At 39.3% G+C, this 20,049-nt stretch overlaps 3 protein-coding genes across 5 annotated transcripts in view; 1 reads left to right on the forward strand and 2 right to left on the reverse strand.

The window, feature by feature from the left end:
* LOC110833661 (calpain-D) overlaps positions 1-4,602 on the reverse strand; it is a 34,070-nt gene extending 29,468 nt beyond the window's left edge. For all 3 annotated transcript variants that reach the window (XR_015534364.1, XR_015534363.1, XM_022071980.2), the window contains exon 1: positions 4,230-4,602. Coding sequence is in view for 1 of the 3 variants with exons in the window: in XM_022071980.2 (XP_021927672.2) it covers positions 4,230-4,507 (278 nt within the window). In the remaining 2 variants the exon portion in view is untranslated. The remainder of the gene's footprint in view (positions 1-4,229) is intronic.
* A 409-nt stretch (positions 4,603-5,011) lies between these two features.
* On the forward strand, positions 5,012-19,080 carry dos (daughter of sevenless). Its single transcript, XM_022072207.2, has 6 exons — positions 5,012-5,237; positions 13,037-13,165; positions 13,396-13,567; positions 13,974-15,581; positions 16,093-16,289; positions 17,443-19,080. Exons 1-6 carry the CDS (start codon positions 5,160-5,162, stop codon positions 17,701-17,703), a joined length of 2,445 nt encoding a protein of 814 aa, XP_021927899.1. The 5' UTR covers positions 5,012-5,159; the 3' UTR covers positions 17,704-19,080.
* The window catches only part of rdgA (retinal degeneration A), a 222,342-nt gene continuing 209,892 nt past the window's right edge, over positions 7,600-20,049 (reverse strand). The window contains exons 22-24 of the transcript XR_015534387.1: positions 12,915-19,793; positions 8,735-8,894; positions 7,600-7,836 (exon numbers count right to left, since the gene is read on the reverse strand). The gene's annotated coding sequence lies outside the window, so the exon portion shown is untranslated. The remainder of the gene's footprint in view (positions 7,837-8,734; positions 8,895-12,914; positions 19,794-20,049) is intronic.

The raw sequence follows: 20,049 nt of genomic DNA on the forward strand, positions 1-20,049 counted from the left end.
TTTTTCTGTATACAGCCTCTGTAAAAACATTGTAATGGAGTACAGTCACGCACAGAAATAAAGCTTCAGAATAAGCAGTAAAATGAACGAAGGAATAAATAGAAAACCCCCAAAAAAGGTCACCAGTTCGAATACCAGATGTTATAAAAAAATGATGTTTTCTAGTGAGATCGTATAATGGCTGTTATGCGGGCCTGCATAACAAACATTAGAGGGCAATGAACATTCACCCGATATAAATAGTCAAAAGAACAAGTGTTCTAAATGCGGAAGTATGTGACTTGCAGCTGACGACTTGGGATTTACCCGACAGTGACCTAAGTAACTGCTTCATTCTTTAAATTGCCGCAGAAAGTCAAACGATGTTTCACGGGTTCAAATCCCCGAAAGGGTCACGAATGTGTGACCGGCTTTATTTTCGTGTTGTGGTATGTTGCCCCGTGTAGGTAGATAAATTAGAAAGGTAGTCTAGCGGTTAGAACGCTGGCCTTGTAATCCTGGGGTCTCGGGTTCGAGTCCCGTCGTTGCCCGAATTTATAACTTGTGTTGGGCAAGGCCGTCGTCTAGGCAACACGGAATTTTCCTCCGTGGCATCCCAACAATTACTCCATTCACACACAGAAGAAGGCAATGGCAAACCACTTCTGGATCATCCGCCAAGAACGTATATGAACAGGTCCCAGTCCGAGAAAAGGATGGAAGGATCCTGTTCATATGGACCTGTCGTCAGACAGAACACTAAATAATAATAAGATGAGGTGGTCTAGCGGTTAGAACGCTGGCCTTGTAATCCTGGGGTCTCGGGTTCGATTCCCAGCGGTGCCCGAATTTATAACTTGTGTTGGGCAAGGCCGTGGTCTAGGCAACACGGAGTTTTCCTCCGTGGCATCAATTCACACACAGAAGAAGGCAATGGCAAACCACTTCTGGATCATCTGCCAAGAACGTATATGAACAGGTCCCAGTCCGAGAAAAGGATGGAAGGATCCTGTTCATATCGACCTGTCGTCAGACAGAACACTAAATAAATAAATAAATAACTTTATTAAGCACTACGCCGTAGAGGAACTCCTCCACTCATTTTTGACCTCAGCATATGTAGAAGAGTTTTCATGGGGAGGGGGTGTCCGGTCCACCTCACCCCTGGTACCTATTAGACAGAAGGCTGGGCGGGTCGCGGAATAACTGAGAAAAATCTCTTACCCCTACCGGGAATCGAACTTCTGTTGTCCAGCACGCAGCGACCCACTCCACTGTTTCAGAGATATCGCCTGGAGAAATCCACGAATAAATTGTCAGGACAATCGGCCTCTGGGCCGAGGTACGGACTCTTAGCACAGTACAGCATAGTCCTTTAACCGCCTAGAGCGAGCTGGCTTATTTATACCAGAATGCACTGCGGTTATCAGATCGACATGGCGCACTAAGAGAGAAATGGACAAAGATACCAGAAGTACATTCATCGGTCTTCCGTTGAATCAGGGCGATGTTTACGTCAAATACGCATTAATAACTATTACATAAAACCCCGTTAAGGCTCTTTGTTTCCTTACTGTACTATCGCATGTTTTAACTTCCGAGAACAGCTGCAATCTATACGAATTTTTAAACACGAAGAACTGTTACTTCCTCTCCAGCCACAAAGGTTCATACACGTCTAAGCCATCCTCAATAAAAATAAATGTTAAGTCACTTCAATTAAATAGAAAGCATCTATATGACTGAGGGGAAAACCGCAATACGGCTTCCCGTTGAAGATTACTGTCCATTATCCTGATGGCACTACTTTTTTATATCTCAAAAGTCAACAACGTTCTTGTCCCTTGTTTAAGATCTGAGAAAGTGAGAAACATACACAACTATCCCCGAGTTTTCGGGAGGAATACTTTACTGGCATGGGGAAAGAAAGAAAGAAAGAAAGAAAGAAAGAAAGAAAGAAAGAAAGAAAGGAAGCGAGAGAGAGAAAAAGAAAAGAAAAATTGTCTCGAGATAAATATCTGTCAGTATAGTGACTAGGGGAAAGAAAGAAAGAAAGAAAGAAAGAAAGAAAGAAAGAAAGAAAGAAAAGAAAGAGAGAGAGAGAAAATTGTCTCGAGATAAATATCAGTCAGTATAGTGACTAGGGGAAAGAAAGAAAGAAAGAAAGAAAGAAAGAAAGAAAGAAAGAAAAGAAAAACTGTCTCAAGATAAATATCTGTCAGTATAGTGACTAGGCGAAGGGAGGTGGACCGGAATTCGATGTCCAGCACGATTTTCCTCTTCACCAAAACGCCCAGACCGGTTTCCGGGCCCACCCAGCCTCCAGGGTTCTCTCCTCTGAATAATGTGGCCGAGGGGGTGAAGCTAACAACTCGCACTTTCAATTAACAGCCCTGTCACTCCCGCTTATGTCAATTAACCACGAGTCTACTGTATTCTTGCAATCTCTTACAGGTGGGAGAAAAAAAATATGTGGTTTAAAGTCAACTCAAATGAAATGGATATTCACCACTTTCAGAACGACAAACTTTTGAAATGCCACAAAAGACTTCTGTCGCCCGGCAACAACATGTGTGGTAATCACGATATCTAGATGCGATTCCTAGTAACATGACAAGAACAACAGAGTGACAGAACTTGGGTTAATTTATGAAATACAGTTTTAAAACACGACTGGTCTACTTCAAACAAATTTAAAACAATTTCAAAAATTCAACATGTATCTAGAACATGAGAAAAAAATTATTTGTATAAGAATGAGTTTCATATATTTTTATGTACAAAGTATCCAATAATAAATCAGATGATATAATACCCACAAGGCAATGTATAATTTATTCTTGTTTTTTTCTTATTCATCACCTTTCACACTCAGTTCACTGTCCATTCGCTACAGTATGTTGTGGTCCAATGTGGCCGTCTTCTTATTCTTCTATGGCTCTCTGGTCCGTATTCAGTCCATGGCCTCCTCAATTCTCCTCTTCCATTCAGTCCTGTTAGGTCCGTCTGTCCGAGGTTAAGGTTTCGAAACATCTTCCTTTTTACGGTGCAAGGTTGTTAGCCTTGCGACCAACCCCCAACCTGGAGGACCAGGGTACCTGTCTTAGTCTGACCTCTCCCCCTCGACCAATCTGGCTAGGGAGGCCCTACCAGTAGCTCTTGGGGTCACTGAGGTACTCGAGCCCCACCACCACGACAAGAAGCAGGTACCATTAAGTGGGGCCAATGTGGCCGTCATTGGATTCAATTATCTGTTATGTTTAAACTGTCAACATTTACTGATGAATGAGCGGAACATTCCTAAACCTGATTTCCTAGAATTATATAAAACTAATTATATGCATGGTTAAATTCAATGACCAATCATCTTCTACCTAAAAGATTTCAAATCCATAAAACTGTACAACGTTCCTGTAACAGGGGTTGGATTACGTTAATTAACTTCCACTACACAAATTCCTGACACTTTTCCTGACGACCACCATCAAATATGAGTAATTCATACACATTACATTTGAATCAGAGTTTTATATCACTTCAGGTGGAAACAGCCGGCTGCCCCTTGATATTTGCATGTATTGATAGACAACGGCAATAAATCTACAGTTGGGTTATGAATGTTGTTAACTCTACAACTGCACACAGGTTATAGATAGATAATAAATGAATACACCATAACTAGTGACAAACCCCACCACGACTTCTGTTTCACAAACCAAATCCTCAAGCACAGTCTTTCGTGAGAACTTTCTAACTGCTCAGCTGGCCAAAAAATTCCACACTTTTTGCAGAACTCAAAGGTCCACTACTGTATTCTGACTAATTTTGCCAGCTACCACAATCAAAAACAGATACCTTAAGATGTTAAAGCATTTTTAGTGCATCCACTGCAAGGTGCAATAGCCATATTATATCCACTAATACGAGAACAAAAAATGAGTTTGATTCATTAATTGCACGAAGGTATATAAGCGTGAGTGTAAACAGTTGGTGGGGGTGGATAGTCCTCTCCTGCTATCACATTAAGGTAATAAATAAATTTTACTTGGAATAAAATTAGTGTAGATAGGCCGTTAACATATTAAGATCAAGAATATTAGCAAGCAAAGATCAACCTGACTTAATTTTCAATTTGAACATACGTGTGACAGCAAGTTGGGTAGTGAACTTCCAAGATCATGTGTGCGAATTCTCTAGCTCCACATTTAATAAATTAACATCATAGCCCACAATGTAATTAAAACACTTACCATAAGGAGGAATTTTTCTCTGACTGCAGGCTGGATTCTGCTGTTCCTTTTGATACTGGAATCACGGTGTCAGAATCAAGTCCTGTATTTTTTGTTTCTGCTGCTGTGTATTTTGATTTTACCTTTCCATTCCGACCTGTTCTCTCCGCGGCATCTGATTTATCACTGCACTGATTTTCGCGATGAGTCCCGCACCGTATACATCTAGTACGTTCCGTAGGATTTATTAGGGTGCACCGTTCACAGTGCCACTGCAGAACAGAAGCAATAGAGCCCATTCTCTTAGAATCATGGCTATTTTACCATGAAATTTCATTCGGTCTCCAAAGAATTCGAGCCAGCTGATCCACCATATTGATGCATTTTGTTGCCGAATTTGACATGTAAACAAATCTCTCATTGGTTGACGTTGACCAATCATAACGAGTTTACTGATCTGTCATCACACGCATAGAATAATCTTTGCAATACAGATTTATACTCGATTCCTTCCACTCTGCCATCTATCCAATTTAATATGTAACTAATACGAGTTGCAAATTAAATTTTACAACTCACATAAATTATGTCATCTACTAGCAACATATTCTGTTCTAAAATTACGAATAACGTGCATGAGTGTACAAACACTTACAATTACTGTATGCCAGTATCCTGGAGATTATTTTCTTCTCACATATTTTATCAGATATCGTGAGCATGCCGTGTTGCAGGAGACACCTATCGGCAACACTTCGAAATACATATTGTGTCAGCAGTGGGGGAGAAGGGAAGTGATGCAGACTGTTATGTTCTGAATTTAAGATATTCAATCATTTAAGTCATAAACTAGCTATGGCAACGTAGTTGTCGGGTGCTTTCGCGTGTGTGATGGGTTGAGTGACATATTTTCTACAAATTACAGTACTGTTTTCATAAATTTCATTGGATATGTCAAATACTAGCCTTGAGATTATTCACGAAGGCTGGCTGACGAAATCACCACCATCCAAGGCAATCTGGAGAGCGGTAAGAGTAGTTTCTACCATTTTCCGTATTTACAAAAGATAACTACGAACACAAGGTTCATGGGATACGAAACGAAGCCGTATGAAGTGATAAACATTCTTAACGAAATTTCTTAATGTTCGTCGAGTGTATATGGATTGTAAGGAAGCACAATTATGATTTTGCTTGTAAACTGCATGCTGGATTTAAGATTGACGCACGCGTGCTGTCAGTATAAATGTTTTGGTAAACTTCCTCATTAACATTGTGATGTAAATAATATTGCGCTGAATGTTATATAATCATTAAGGGTTGAAGGATGCAGTCACTCATTCCACAAAAATGTGTAAAAATTCGTGGTTGAAGTAAGTTATTTACTGAGAACTGCTGATGTAAACAACCAGATCTTTTTTTCATCTTATTACCGTTCAAGGTGATTATGATCAAACATGACATGTTTTGGATTTTCATTCAGATGGATACAGGTTTGTTATTGACATCTTTCAGCAAAATTTTAACGTAAGTCACATTGTTTTGGTATTGATTTTTATGTAGGTTTCATGTTTACACACAAAAATAAGGTAATATCATTCTTTGTTAAAAAAATAATTATTTGTATAACTAGAAAGTTGTCATACATTAACCAACTTTTTTTATATATTTTTTTAACAAATTGAGCTATGTATTTGGGAAGTCCTGGTTCAAATATTGACCCAAAGACACTGTCCTGACTGGAGTTTTTCAAGTTTATTCTCAGTACCTGTGAATGAACACTGGGATAATGACTGTTTCCTTCCTCATTCTTAACAATATATTGTTCCCTATATAATCTGAGCATCATTGAGTAAACCAGAAATTAATAAAGAAGTCTAGCACTAGCATGAATGAAATGTGAAATCTGATTTATTTAAACAAGTGTTTTTATGCTTTTACCATTGCAAATATTGTTCTAGAAGTAATTACTAAAATAATCCTGATCAACTAGACACTTAAAAACATTTATTAAGCAATATGTCAGTGTTCCATAAACTTTTCTCACCCACAGTACACCATAATTTGACAAAGACATAGTAGATGGCACACCACATATCTGAAACCCTTTGGCGGTACATCATTGTGCTACATCACACCATCACGGAAAACTGTAATAAATGAACTAAAGACTTGAAGTCTGTAATAAGTCAAGGGAAGTGCCATTCATCGGTTACCATTGATGGAATTCGTTCTTCAAGCGTATTCTGACGTGCATGATACTTCGGCGTTCTGTGCGTGTTGGCGTTAGCACAGAAATGCAATACTGACAGATGTGGATATTTGATTTTGTAAATTATTAATCTGAAATGTGCTCACAAAAGCTGATATTTCTCTGGTGACTCGTTTGACACATTCATATCTGTGAGTGCCTTTTTGAAAATATTTCTCGGCCCGTAATTAGAATATATCTGTTATGAACGTAATATGAGAATGTGAAATAGAATTTCATCGTTCTAATGCATGAAGAAATTAGCAGTTTCACGTAACATTCTTTCCTGATGTAGTTTGATTAACCTTAATATTACTCTGAACGTACCACATTTCAGTGAAATTTCGAAGTGAATAATTGATAAAAATTGCACAAAACAATTTAGTGTTGAGGAATCTGACTTCCTTGAAAATACTTTTTATCTTATTTTCCTTCCTATGAGATAAAGACATTTCGCTTAAAGGGCAGTGACTTCTGCTAAAACTTGGAGATTAAGTTAGGATACAAATTGATTTTCTTAATTTTAAGGTTCAACATCACTAATACCAAACCCTGCAATTTGACATTACTGAGTTCGCATCCTTACAAGTTGCATTTCAGTCTCCCTAAGTGTCTCCTTTGTTAAGGCATTTTTTTGACAAAATTTCTTGTTCACTTCATGTTTCTTCCACGTGGGCTATAAGAATTACAGAGTTTCTTGTTATGTAATGCCCCAAGTTCCCACATAGTTCATGTTTCAAGTGTCTGAATATTTTATCTGTGAGTTTTCTTTAGTTTGATTAGCCGTTATCTGGGACGTATGCAGTCTGGTAGGTATTCACGGACATTTCAGAGGAACTTAATGTCTACGTGAGAGTGTAATATCCCAGATAACAGCCATTTTCTTCCTTCAGTGCATCATGAAGCTGGGTTAAATTATTGTTTTGTTTGCAGATGGAGATTCTACCGTAAACTAGATCACCGATGATGCGTTATAGGTATAAAGTAAGAATGGGAGGAAGATAAAAGATTTATTTTGAAAGTGAACAAAATTTTACACTTTAATTTTGTGTTAGTTAAAATTTTTCCTAAGAAATTGAAGTCTTTGGGGGATACTTTCACTTGTACGTCAGTAGCTCGAGAATTGTGCTTAATCTGAAGCAGGGTTAAGACAGTTTATTGACACATTATAATTAAAATTTCAGATCAAATTTTAGCCATCTTAATATGCATACATGTTACAAATATTAAAGTGTAAGCCTACACACACACACAGTCCATACACCGCTGTTGGTTAAAATTTATTCTATTGTTTTTAATCCAGTTAATAGTCCCACATGGTCCTCCGTGCATGTCTGCCTGTTCACGGCTTTCTAAGATCGCAGACTGAAATAAGATCTGAAAAATGTTATACATATAAATTATTAGTTAATATCCAGAAACATTGAAATACTTTATATAAGTGATGTGGCTTTAAATCATTGGACATTTAAGTTACACATTTCACATCTAAACGTCAAGAATAAATGGCGGAGAACAAAAATGTTTATTTTCATTGTGTTTCAGATAAAGTAAATAATTTAATGACACAAATGGAAGAACAACAAAGTTAAATTCTACTCGTCTGTTTAGAAAATGCAAAAAAAAAAAAAAAACATCACCGAAGTATAAAATTATCTGCAGGGGTGCCTCAGCAACTTAATCATAAGAAATTCATCTTCTAGACAGACAGACAACCACGAAGAACAAAACCATTGATTGGAGAGTTCATCGTCAAAATAACAAAAATAAAAATGTTGAATTTAATAAAGTATCTTCCCAACCTTGATAGACAAATGAAAATAAAGACTTTGACCTTCTCGATTGTAACACCACGTGGAATTGTAGACCGACACCAACATTCTGGAGGAACATACTGCCTCCATTTTCAGGATTGTATGTAAATAGGCACCACAAGCTTAATAAAGGTCATTCGGATTTCTTGGTTTGGGGTCATTTGCAGGAGTTGAAGCTAGCCGAAGGCATTTGTGACTTCCAAACCTGTGTACATGCTATCAGCTGTTAATGACAAAAACTAAATATCACGTGTCAGATTTATCTGTAGAAAACACGTGTCGAGGTATTTCAAACTTCTGCTACCAACTGTGATATCCCGTAATGTTTGACTTCGGTTTTTCGGGATACACTCACCTCGAAGATTGCAACTGTTTGCCGAAACACGGAAAATAATTGTACTAGGTATATTCACGAAAACCTGTAGTTTGATTTTTTAGCTATAAGTTTATTGATAATATACCTGGAACATTCTGTGTGTGTTACCACGGACACTGATATGGATGGATCGTAGATGTTAGAATCAGTCCAAAGTCTGCACGGACTGAATTCGACGCCTTGGCGTTGTTAGGGGGCGGGTAACAGTTCCATCCTCAGATTCACCATACTTCCGATGACCTTGACTGGTAAAGATAACACGAAGATTAATTTATTCTCTTGCTGTAGGTCGCACTATTTCTTGGCTTTTTACTCAATGAAAGCATTACTGTACAAAAAGTGGTTCCATTTTACGCGACTTGTAACATTACCATTTTACGTCACGTCGATTACTTACCCTGGTATCAGAACAGGGTATTTGGGCCTTGGAGCGATGAATTCACAAGGACATGGATAAATCTGCAGATAAGGTACATCTTAATTGTCCTCTCCACTTATCTTATTAGAATAATCAAATCAAGGTTTATTGTGTCGGCGGGGTATGTACCAATCGGAGACATGACAAATGCCTACGAAATTTTGATTTGGAAGTCTGAAGGGAAGAGACTACTGGGGGGAGGGGGGGGGTTGCTGCTAACTGGTCGACTATCAGCTGATTAAGAACAACTGTTTCACTGAGCGAGTTCATCTCGAAAAATCGTCCCTGTCATCGCGTCTTTGAGACGTATGGAGGGAATTAAGACAGAGCTACACTCATTCTTAAATGGGGCACATCACTGCGAAGGGAGGTACAGCTTTTGGTGTATGAGTGTACTGTTACCAGGGAGCAGAGTGGTATCTGTCAGTGAGTCATCATGATACAGTGGGCTGATGAATCGTACTTGTTTTTTTTTTTCATGATGCTAGAAACATGCGTGTTCAGCAAAGACTGCACATGTAACAGGCGCCTCTGGACTTAGAAAAAAAAATGGCGTCTCATATTTGACGGGTAAGAAGTTGCAAGGCTGCTTCTGCATCTCCAAATTATTCACTTATGTTAACGATCCCGGTTGATTTTGAAATTCGTTCTTGTGATGCACTGTTTTATACGTCACGTTGACACCGAGTCTTAGATTCAATAAATAGGCCAGAGCTTCTAAAGGTTAAACTCAAAATACAAGTCGAATTTCGCAATGACGTTTATATTTTGTCATATTTTCTTTTTTTTTGTAAATTGATCCAATTGTGGAAAACCCGGGAAGAAAATTTTCACCAAATTCTGTCGAGAAGTTTCGAAGACGAAGGAGGAGGCTGCTGGATAGACGATGATGTTGAAGAGCCACGTACTTTGATCAGTGAAAGGTCATGGACTTGCTTGATGGGTTGAAACTTTCTCCCAGACAGTAGACAGGGAATCCACATATTTTCGTGATGTTTAATTTTCAGCCTTTCCAGTTGCCTGACTCTTAAACTGGTTGTATAAAAATGACAGCTGTTCGATTATAGTCCGCATTTCCGAACAGAAATGCTCCCAAAGCAGAACGTAAATAGTTCTTAGCGTCGGAATAAAAGAAGTCCACCCACTAATAAAGATAATAATGAAGATAGCTCAGGGTCGTGTCCATTGGGACTGTGGTTAATGCTACTAGTGTAAAGTAATGTTTGAGGTAATTATGCTCAAGTGTATGAACAAAAACTGGGACATATCACTTCCCTTTATCGGCGAAACTATACCAGTTGGCCTTTAAACTCAATTTTAATATTATCCCCAATTTTTTTTCTAGACCTTTATAGTGGTTTCATACATTCGTGTTTTTCGACAACAAATTTGCATGCAATTTTGATATCCCACCGTTCTTAACCTCAATTTGATGACTAGTAATATTTGGTGAGGAGTAAGAATCTAACGCCTAAATAGTACCAGACTAGACAGATATGCTCTGGTGTTAGAAATTGGAGATTCTGTACCTCTAACACTAACTATTTTTCAATCTACGTACATTATTTTCGCTAAAACGCAGGACTAGATTTCGTCTGAGGGCCGAATGTCCGCTTTGTAAGCAACGAACGCGGAGGAATACAGAAAGTTCTTATGTTTACACTAACTGCTGTACAATGCTTGCTTTATAGTGTTAAATAGGTAACAACTATCAAAACAAAGAATATTTTTCTTACTTTTATGTTCTAAAATGAGGTAAAAATATTGGGCGACTATTCTGGGAGTCAGAATTGTTTACATAGAAATTAATTTCATATTTACGAATTTTTTAAATTACGAGTAGTTTTCATCCAACGAATTACGTTCGGAAATCGAGGGTTGGGTGTTTTCTACCAGCAACACAATTCACTGTTCTGCGACTAACCTATAAAACGTGCTCAATGCAGGAGGCAGACATATTTTTGTCTTCGTCGTCCTGTTTTGATGGTTGTCGCGGTTTGAGCTATAGAGACGGCGTGGAAGTCAGAAATAGGAGTTGAGTTTCCGTCCTCCTTCATTCCTGTCTATTTTTAAGTAAGATTTAAATAATGTTTGTGCTGTCAGACCTCCCCTATGAAGAATTAACGTGTTTTTTTAACGAATTTGTTTATACGAGCTTAAAAAATCGTCACATTGTCATATACAACATCGAATCGTATTGATTTATGTGTGTATCAGATTACATCCCTAGCAATAGTGATGTTAAGAAGTGCCTCTCTTCTACGTACATGGCCATTTTAACGTTAAAGATGCTGAAACCATTTTGTGCTGAGTATAAATATACACTTTATCAGGTTCATCCACGTTCGCGTACATTTTGCTTACCTAATTTCACAGATCCCTTGGTTTAGGTTAGAATCTCTTAAATGATCATAAATATAATTTTAAAAAAAACATATATTTAAAATAATGTTGTGTGGAATTTAAATTACTCCTGTATCTTTGCGTATTTAAATTGCTAACTTACGTGCGAGTACTCAGAGGTCCAACGAGATGAATGACTGATCTAGTCAGTGAATAGAATGAATCTAGAGTGAATGCCATCGTTACTACTGACATCTGGCGGAAATGATTTTATAAAAAGTTCCAATATTGGATTGTAGGTGGCGCGGTAATTGAGCGATATGCCATATTTATTTGTTTCGAAGACGTCACCTTTCAACTTTTTAAATATGATCCTTTTTTATTGGCTATCAAGTTCCGAGTTCCCATATGATGCCTCATAAACAAAGTCTGCTGCGAAGAACCTACTTTTTAGTTGTTCCGAGGGGGGTTCATGTACCAACCAGAGCAATCACAACATTTTTATTTGTATATCCCAGTTTTGTTGTAAAGCCCTGATACCAGCTGCTTTAACAATAATTAATTCTGGATTTTTCCCTGGGAGCGTATTTATGGGTTTTGTATGATTAGAATAATGGAAACTCGAGTGAATAAATTAATCATCCCAATCACTACGCGAACGTCGCATAGCAATTATTTAATTAAACATCAAGATCCAGAACATATTTGTAATGGAAATGGATCGCGTTATCTTTGAGATAATATGAACGTGTTAACTGTGTTATCAGCATTCATTTACAGAGTCTCATTAGTGATGACTCATTCATCTGTCAGTTTAGAAAATGCTTCGTAAATCCGCGTAATTAAAACGTACTCATATATTTTGTATGTAAATACAAACAGGTTGTTAACAAAACATCGTCTTAATGAAATTCACTACCTAAGTCCACTGTTCACAGATTCGGAATGGGGTTCTCAAAATAATGGACCCAGTGCTGATGTGTGAAAACAATGAACAAATTTTCTGGAAGAGGAGTGATTTATATGGAAAAAAAATCTTTTTAAAACACAGTCCATAATTCTAAAATGCAACGTAACATTCTGCTTAAAATACAGGTTAAAAAAGCCGTTACCAATTTTAAAAGTGGCTTTAAGATAATTTCGATATTTTCTAATCTCTTCATTTGACACAAATATAAAACAATGTATGTTGTAGCTAAGTGAAATTATTTGAAAATATACTGTTTAAAAACGTAAGAAACGAGTTTGAAATTATTTTTTTTATTTTGTAATTCAACGCTGTCCTTGGAGTTGGGTCCAGTGCAATACAACTAAATTGTTTAGTTGTCATCGTAACAAATATAAGTAGGGTGAGATGTTATTTTATCACGAAAAACGTCTTTTCTTAAAAATACCAACGAGATTGTCAAAATATTGAAAACTATCAGACATAACCTCAAAGTAACACCACCTTTTTTTTTTCATACACAAAAAAATAATGCTGACTGGAAATAACAAAATTTACCTCATGGCAGTTCAGCCTCAGAAATGGATTCCTTCGGATTTGCAAAGACAGAGGTAAGATAAAACTGTGACTGGAGCCGTCTGCCACAGACAAAACCTCATTGGTGAAATATCTGTTCGCAGCGGTGGCGAAGGAGGTGGTTTGTGCTGCGCCATTCTGGCGAGCTACCTGACCAATACTTTCTCGAGTACTACACGGACCATAACTGCAGAAAACTGAAAGGAAAAATTGATTTGGATCAGTGTGAACAGGTAAGATTATTCTTTGACATAAAATAAATCATCCCTTGTGTGATATAATAATTTGACACTGAGTTACTTTATGTATTAATAATTTTTATTTAAATGTGACACATTACTATTTTGTTTTTTATTAAACTGTGACAATGAAAAAATTTATGTAATTTCATATTAGGGATGACATAATTGCCCGTTACTCTTACGTGTCTGGTAACGCAAGCGCTTATTCCGACATTCTTCAGGTTGACGCTGGTCTGAGATTTGAGAATCGCAAGCAGAAGTACCAGCATATGTTTGATGTGAAGACACCAAAGCGAGTGTACTACTTGGCGGCCGAGTCTGAGGAGGACATGAACAAATGGGTTGAATACGTTTGTCACGTATGCGGACTCATGGCCTACAAAGACGAAGACGGTATGCAAGTTGATAATCCAGAAGCATTTTTATTTCATTTTTGTGCATTTGTATATGTGTATTGTCTTAGCATAAGAGAAAGTACATATTTCTCATTATATAAAATATCATGTTTTTTACGGAAACTGAATATAATGTCAGGTAATCAGTTATATTGATACAGCATCTGTGACACTGTCTCTTCCACCACCGTCAGGGATTTTGTACGTTAAGCAACAAGTCATATCAAACCCTGATGATGGAAGCAGAGTCTCGTAAACGTTGGATTTCTGTTTTTGTATCAATCTGACTGATTATTCTCATATTACCGTAGAAATGCACTTTTTTCCTCCGAGGTGCTATAGCAGGGACAGATTTGATCTGGTGATAAAGAACCTGAGTAATGCTTGAATGACTTCAATTGCAGACTATGGCTATGCGCCTCCTGCCGAGGATGAGGAGACTCCTACAACAACGGAGTCACTAACAAGCGAGCAACAAGACCCAATGTTGGGTCTGGTGACAGAATCTCCACCTGTTTCCCCCACCAGCACAATTTCAGGCCCATACATCCCTATTAGCGAGTGCATTTCTGGAAAGTCCCTCTCAAGTCCAAATGGCTTAGAAGATTTTAATAATATACTTCGACAAGGAGGATATGGTATTACAGCAACTACACAATATGGCCTGACAAATAACAGAGAAGGACAGTCCACGTGTCAAAAACATGCTCTGTATTCAGAGAACAAAATTCAAGATTCAACAAAGTTAATATGTGTAGGGGAGACGGGTGCTTCGTTTCAAGTCAAAACGCCAATTCTGCCAATTAAAAGATCACCCAGACCATATGATGGTACTTCAAGTGCAGATAATGCAGAGTTTTATGATTCCCCTCGTAAGCTTCATCCTCCAAACCTGGAATTGCGGCAAATTAGTGAAACCCCCCCTTTACACAGTCCTACAACAGATGGCGAGAGTGTATTTACAGATGAAGAATGGTCTGTGCCATCACATCACCCACCTTGCGTCAACTGGGAGACGTTTCCAGATGGGGACAGTGTACGCCAGACGAGACCTTCGGATAGTTCGGCAGAAGTAGATGTAGGTGGCGGAGGAGATGTTGGTTCTTGGAGTGTTGTGAAACGTTTTGGCAAGCTTAGAGTAGTTGATAATGTGAGCAGCATTCCACACGACGGCTCCATCGGGGTGCATGGCAGACAGTTGAGCCTTCCAATAAATCTGCAGCATCAACCAGTTGCCCCTCCTCGTCCACCTAAACCCTTCCACCTGCTTCTAGAAGCTCCAAGCCACAGCTATCTCAACCTGGAAAATGTATCCCCACAACCAAGACATAACAGAAATGTGAGGAAACCAAGTGTTGCTTCTCTGTCGTCAGACACGTCAAAAAGGACAGGAATTCCGGGATCACCTAATGACTGTGTGAGTGCTTCAGATGGTAATGAAGAGCCACCATCTCCTCTGTCCCCATCTCAGTGCAGTGAAACTGTGGGCGTGAATGACGAGATGTACGATTTTCCAAGGTCACACCAGTATGCCAACAATCCTTCAAGTCCGTCAGCCGGGGACGGTGCAGAAGGTAAAATTCACACATCGGTCCGTCACTGTTACACCAACGCCGCGCCAAGCAAGGTCAATGGCGAAGTGTTCCGTTACGACTTCCATCACAGTGACTCCCCGCCGTCCGCTTCCCAGGAGGGCGCCACTACTCTTGAAGAACCGACATCACCCCACTCTGATGGCTCCAGCTCTCTGGCTTCTTCATCTACTGCTGCTGTCTACTCCAATTTACCGAGTCCCCTCACGGCCCAAGGCGGATCAGATGTCGGACATAGTGGTATTCCTACTCCGCCAGCTGTAAATCGTGGGCTTAAACCAGGCCGTAAACTATCTGACTCAACGTCTGTGGTCTCAAATGAGCCGTCTCCTGTGAGCCCGGCTACACATTTGATATCAGGTCATTTTCCACCGAGCGTAGATCGAAAACTGAAACCACAGCTTAAGCAGCCTGAACAAGGTATGTTTATATCTCGTATGTTTTTTACGCCGTCTCCTTTACAGGACGTTGGCGACATATTACGGACAGGAACCTTCCATCTTTTTCTCGGACTGGGACCTGTTCATATGTTTTTTAGGCAGGTGATAAAGAAGTGGTTTGCCGTTGCCTTCTTCTGTGTGTGAATGGAGTAATTGTTGGGATGCCACGGAGAAACTGGGGAAGCCCCGGAGGAAAACTCCATGTTGCCTAGACCACGGCCTTGCCCAACACAAGTTATAAATTCGGGCAACGCTTGGACACCAGGATTACAAGGCCAGCGTTATAACCTTGCGTGAAATACTTGTTAAATACATTTCACATAAACAAATTGGGTAACGACACTAAAAGAGGTGACTACAATATTGAAGCAATGTCATAAGGAAACTGTAAGATTTAAATGGCTCAGGAGAGGGTCCAGTGATGGTCATTTGTTATCATAATTTTTTTTTCTAGTTATATAAGTATGCCATTGCTTTGACATGTTATGTAGAACTCCTACCCCTGGCTGCTCCGCCAGGTGGCCGGTCAGGTTCAGAAACCTGTCGCAGCTTAAGAAAACCCAGAGCAGCCCCGAGTCCGACACCACCCTCGTCGACGCCGACAGCATTACGCAATGGGCAGCGGCAGCGCTCTGAACACAACTCTAGTTCAGATGATGATCACAGGAAGTCACCAGATGGCGAGCCTGTAAGAGTCACATTTTTATTGATTTTACCGATAATGTACTAGGTATTTTGAAAGCGAAAATGAAGTTACTGTTTCAATGAAGCCCTTACTGAAATACTTAAAAGAATATTAATGCATTAATTGATGACTCACTGAACCTCAGAATTACTGTTTTGTTAATTATAAGATTCGTGTATCGTGTCCCCTGAGGAAAGGAGGTTGGTCGCTTATGTGTGTCTAACCTCACATTTCTGCATTGAATTTACTGGATTTTACAATCCTTTTATCTAGAGCAGTTATACACTGTGTTTCAAAAGCAACTTTACAACTTCGCAGGAGAATATAAATTTATTTCAAGGACGTGCGCAGTATTTTTAAATTCACAAATTTAGCCAAACACATCAAGTTTCATGCACATAAACTGTAGTATGTAGTTAATGTGTTTTGCGCCCTCAGCAAAGATAAAGTGTACGGCCCCTTCTTTTGACGGAGAAGACCATTACCAGCATCGTGTATCTGGACATGCTCCAACAGTTCCTCATTCCTCAACTTGACGAAGATGACCAAGAAGGCTGCGTTCACTTCCAGCAAGACGGTGCACCCCCTCATTACCTCGGAGAAGCGCACGAGTACCTCAATGACCGTTTCCCAGGTCGGTGGATCGGTCGGGCCGCACCAATAGCACGGCCACCTCCTTCCCCGGATCTAACACCTGTAGATTTTTTATTGTTGGGATTTGTTAAAGATCGAGCGTACGTGCCACCCTTACCTGCAGATGTGGCCGAAGTGACACCGGAGATGCTACACCGCGCGTGGCAAGATATTGACTACAGATGGGACGTCTGCCACATAACAGATGGAAGTCACATTGAACCATAAAAATCCGATGGACATAAAACTTTAAGTGTTTGACTACATTTCTGTGTTGTGAAATTATATGTTTCTCCTATCAGTTCGCCAATATCTCGCCCTCGAGTTGTAAAGCTACTTTTGAAACATGTTGTACTTGCTAATTAATATAAATATGCCATAAGAAGTTGTATAGGTTGACCTGTTTAATACGTATCAGCCAGTTTACTTAAGGGGCTCACTGAATTCTTACCTTTATCGTTTTAAGATTCTGGCGAACGCAGCAGAGGTACCAAATTTTCTGATGTGTTTGTGTCTATTACAGATATATTATTTCCAACAAGACACCAATAAATTTATACCAGCAACAAGGTTTCAGGAATTGCAATACCTTGACTTGGATCTTGAATGGGACGCTGCAAGTGGTACGTCATCAGCGACGCAGATCCCAAAGTCGCCCGAGCGAGCACAACAGCCGACGAGCACCGTGTACAAAACCGTGGACTTCGTAAAGACAGAAGCTTTTAACAGGACGAGACAAGAGGTCGAAGAAGTTCGGAAACAGTGCACAGCCGCTGAACTATGACATCGCAGTACTTTTAGTTTTCTCACGTAATAAGCTGTTGGTCTCCAATCTCTTCTTGCAGTAGAAGACTGCAGTACTGTTAATGAAATGCGAATCAACTGGTACTTTGATGTTTCTTTTAGTAAGATACTAATTAATTATCATATTTAGATTTTGTTACTCGTTGCGGATTGCGGTCTTCTGGGTTGGAGAATGTATCACCTCCATCCACCCCAAAGATGGAGGTTACATTTTTCTCTGAAATATTAATAATCACTTACAGGACTACATGACATCACAAACTCGGGTCACAATCCGTGTTAAACGCCGTCAAAGCTTACTTATCGTTTCACCGTGTAATTAATCACTGAAATGTAATTTGTAATATGAACAATTTACAATGCTTATATGTATTTATTGCAACACGTAAGAAATGGGCGTATGGGCCATGACATCTAAATACATTCATCCCGATCGGCCATACACGGTATCAGTACGAGCGCGATCACCGAGGAGGAAAAGATTTAGAATTCTTTGCACAGTCCAGAATACAAGAGCTTTAGAATCCAGGGAATATATCCGATTCGTTGCGAGCGTGGCAAGCCAGTCATACCATCGAGTCCCTACGTCAAAGAACTGACGTCTGTATCGGTGTTTCTGAAACGTCCACGGGACCGACTCGCTGACAGAACTCCAAAACTACTGTCATAACGTTTGATGTGTGCTGTATTTTAATTTGCTGACAGCGGTCAAAGAAAAAAGATTCAAATGGTTGACGCAGTCTTACGAGAAATTAATCAGAAGGTAGAATAACTTCACAGTATTCTGAAATTGTGTAAAATCTTAGAAAATCTTCAACAAAACCTTAATTTTCTGACAATACAGGTCACGTAATTTTGTTAGGATAATGAAATCTGCAAGGGTACGATGGGCTGGTCATACGATTGGGATCGGATAAAGAACGTGAAATTTTGGTGGAGAAACCTCTTGAAATACAGCCACTTGGAATATGAAGAAGGAAGGATGGAACTGGCTCAAGATGATTTTCAGTGACGGACATCGCTGTTTGTAGTTTCTGTCAAAAAAAAAATCTTAGGTACTTCAAGGGATGCGTTTTTAATCTACACGAGGACGTCATCACTTCTGCTGTTACGTGAGCTTTGTTGGAAATGTTTTTGAAACTATTTTAATTTACCCAGTGCCATTCAGTGCCATTGATTGCTATGTGGATGTTTAACATTTATGAATTTTACTGGTATTTGTTACTTGTTTATTATAACTCGTAGCAGTAGGTTCGTGACATGCAATTTTATGTACAATTATTATACATTTTGTACAGGATTCTTTATTATTATTATTATTATAATATTGCTGTTGCCTGTTGTAATCAGGCACGTAGGTAATGTTTATGATTTCAAAAATGCACATATCTTCCACATTCATCTACCTTTTACTTTTATATATGCACAATTTTTGCTGGCGTAGCTCAGTCGGTATAGTGACTAGCTACGGACTGGGCGACAGAGTTTCGATCCCCGACGGCGGCAGAGGATTTTCTCTCTAGCCTCTGCGTCCAGACCGGCTCTGGGGCCCACCCAGCCTCCTATCCAACAGGTACCGGGGTCCTTTCCCGGGGGTAAAGCACGGCCGGGGCGTGATGCTGACCACTCACCCCATCTGGTGCCGAGGTCAAGAAAGAGAGGAGCTATACCTCCTGTCCCCCAAGTGCGTACATGGCTGTATAGTGGGACAGCAAAGAAAAAAAAAGAAGAAGAAGAGAGAGCACCATTATTAAAAGACGTTCTGATTTCCCATCAGTGTAACTACCCCATTTCTTATTCCTTGCAACAAACTTTAATTTAAATTAGGTACTTGCTAGGCGATGGTCTTCTGAGAATGTAGGGAGTGATGGTAAAACTCCAGGCATATTTATCTTGACACTAGATGGACATGGAGCTTTGTCTGCGGTGGAGGAATCTCCACTGAATTGGATGGTTGGTGGCTTCGGACCCTGTCTGAATGTGGTGATGAACATAAAAGTTTGCCCCTGCTGTGAATCAAACCTTGGTCATGATGGCTGTGGAGACTTCCGAGACCAACACTAGTAGGGTCTGAAATTTTTTATAAATTCTGCAGGAAACATGTCGTACACCTGGTGATTATGCAGAACTTTGAGGTTATGTATAACGAATTTTATATAATGCAAACTGTACCAGTAGAAATAATGGATCATTAATATTGTATAATTATTGCTGTACCGTTCGGTCAAATTAATATAGACTGAAGCATCTGGAGGAAAGCAGAAGTCATAAATTCTTCCCAAAGATCTTTTGTTGAATGTATATGGTACTTTGAAGAATGGAGCAA

Source organism: Zootermopsis nevadensis, unplaced genomic scaffold (assembly GCF_977971745.1).
Source record: "Zootermopsis nevadensis isolate Lab colony 2312 unplaced genomic scaffold, Znev_1.0 Znev_ptg000001l, whole genome shotgun sequence".
NCBI classification, from domain to species: Eukaryota; Metazoa; Arthropoda; class Insecta; order Blattodea; family Termopsidae; genus Zootermopsis; species Zootermopsis nevadensis.

What these genes read in the sequence shown, in the direction of transcription:
- dos (XM_022072207.2), top strand. Translation starts at nt 5,160, where the DNA reads ATGTCAAATACTAGCCTTGAGATTATTCACGAAGGCTGGCTGACGAAA. An exon ending in GCTTAAGCAGCCTGAACAAG is followed by an intron (nt 15,582 to 16,092) that starts GTATGTTTATAT and finishes CATGTTATGTAG; the next exon opens with AACTCCTACCCCTGGCTGCT. An exon ending in AGTCACCAGATGGCGAGCCT is followed by an intron (nt 16,290 to 17,442) that starts GTAAGAGTCACA and finishes TGTCTATTACAG; the next exon opens with ATATATTATTTCCAACAAGA.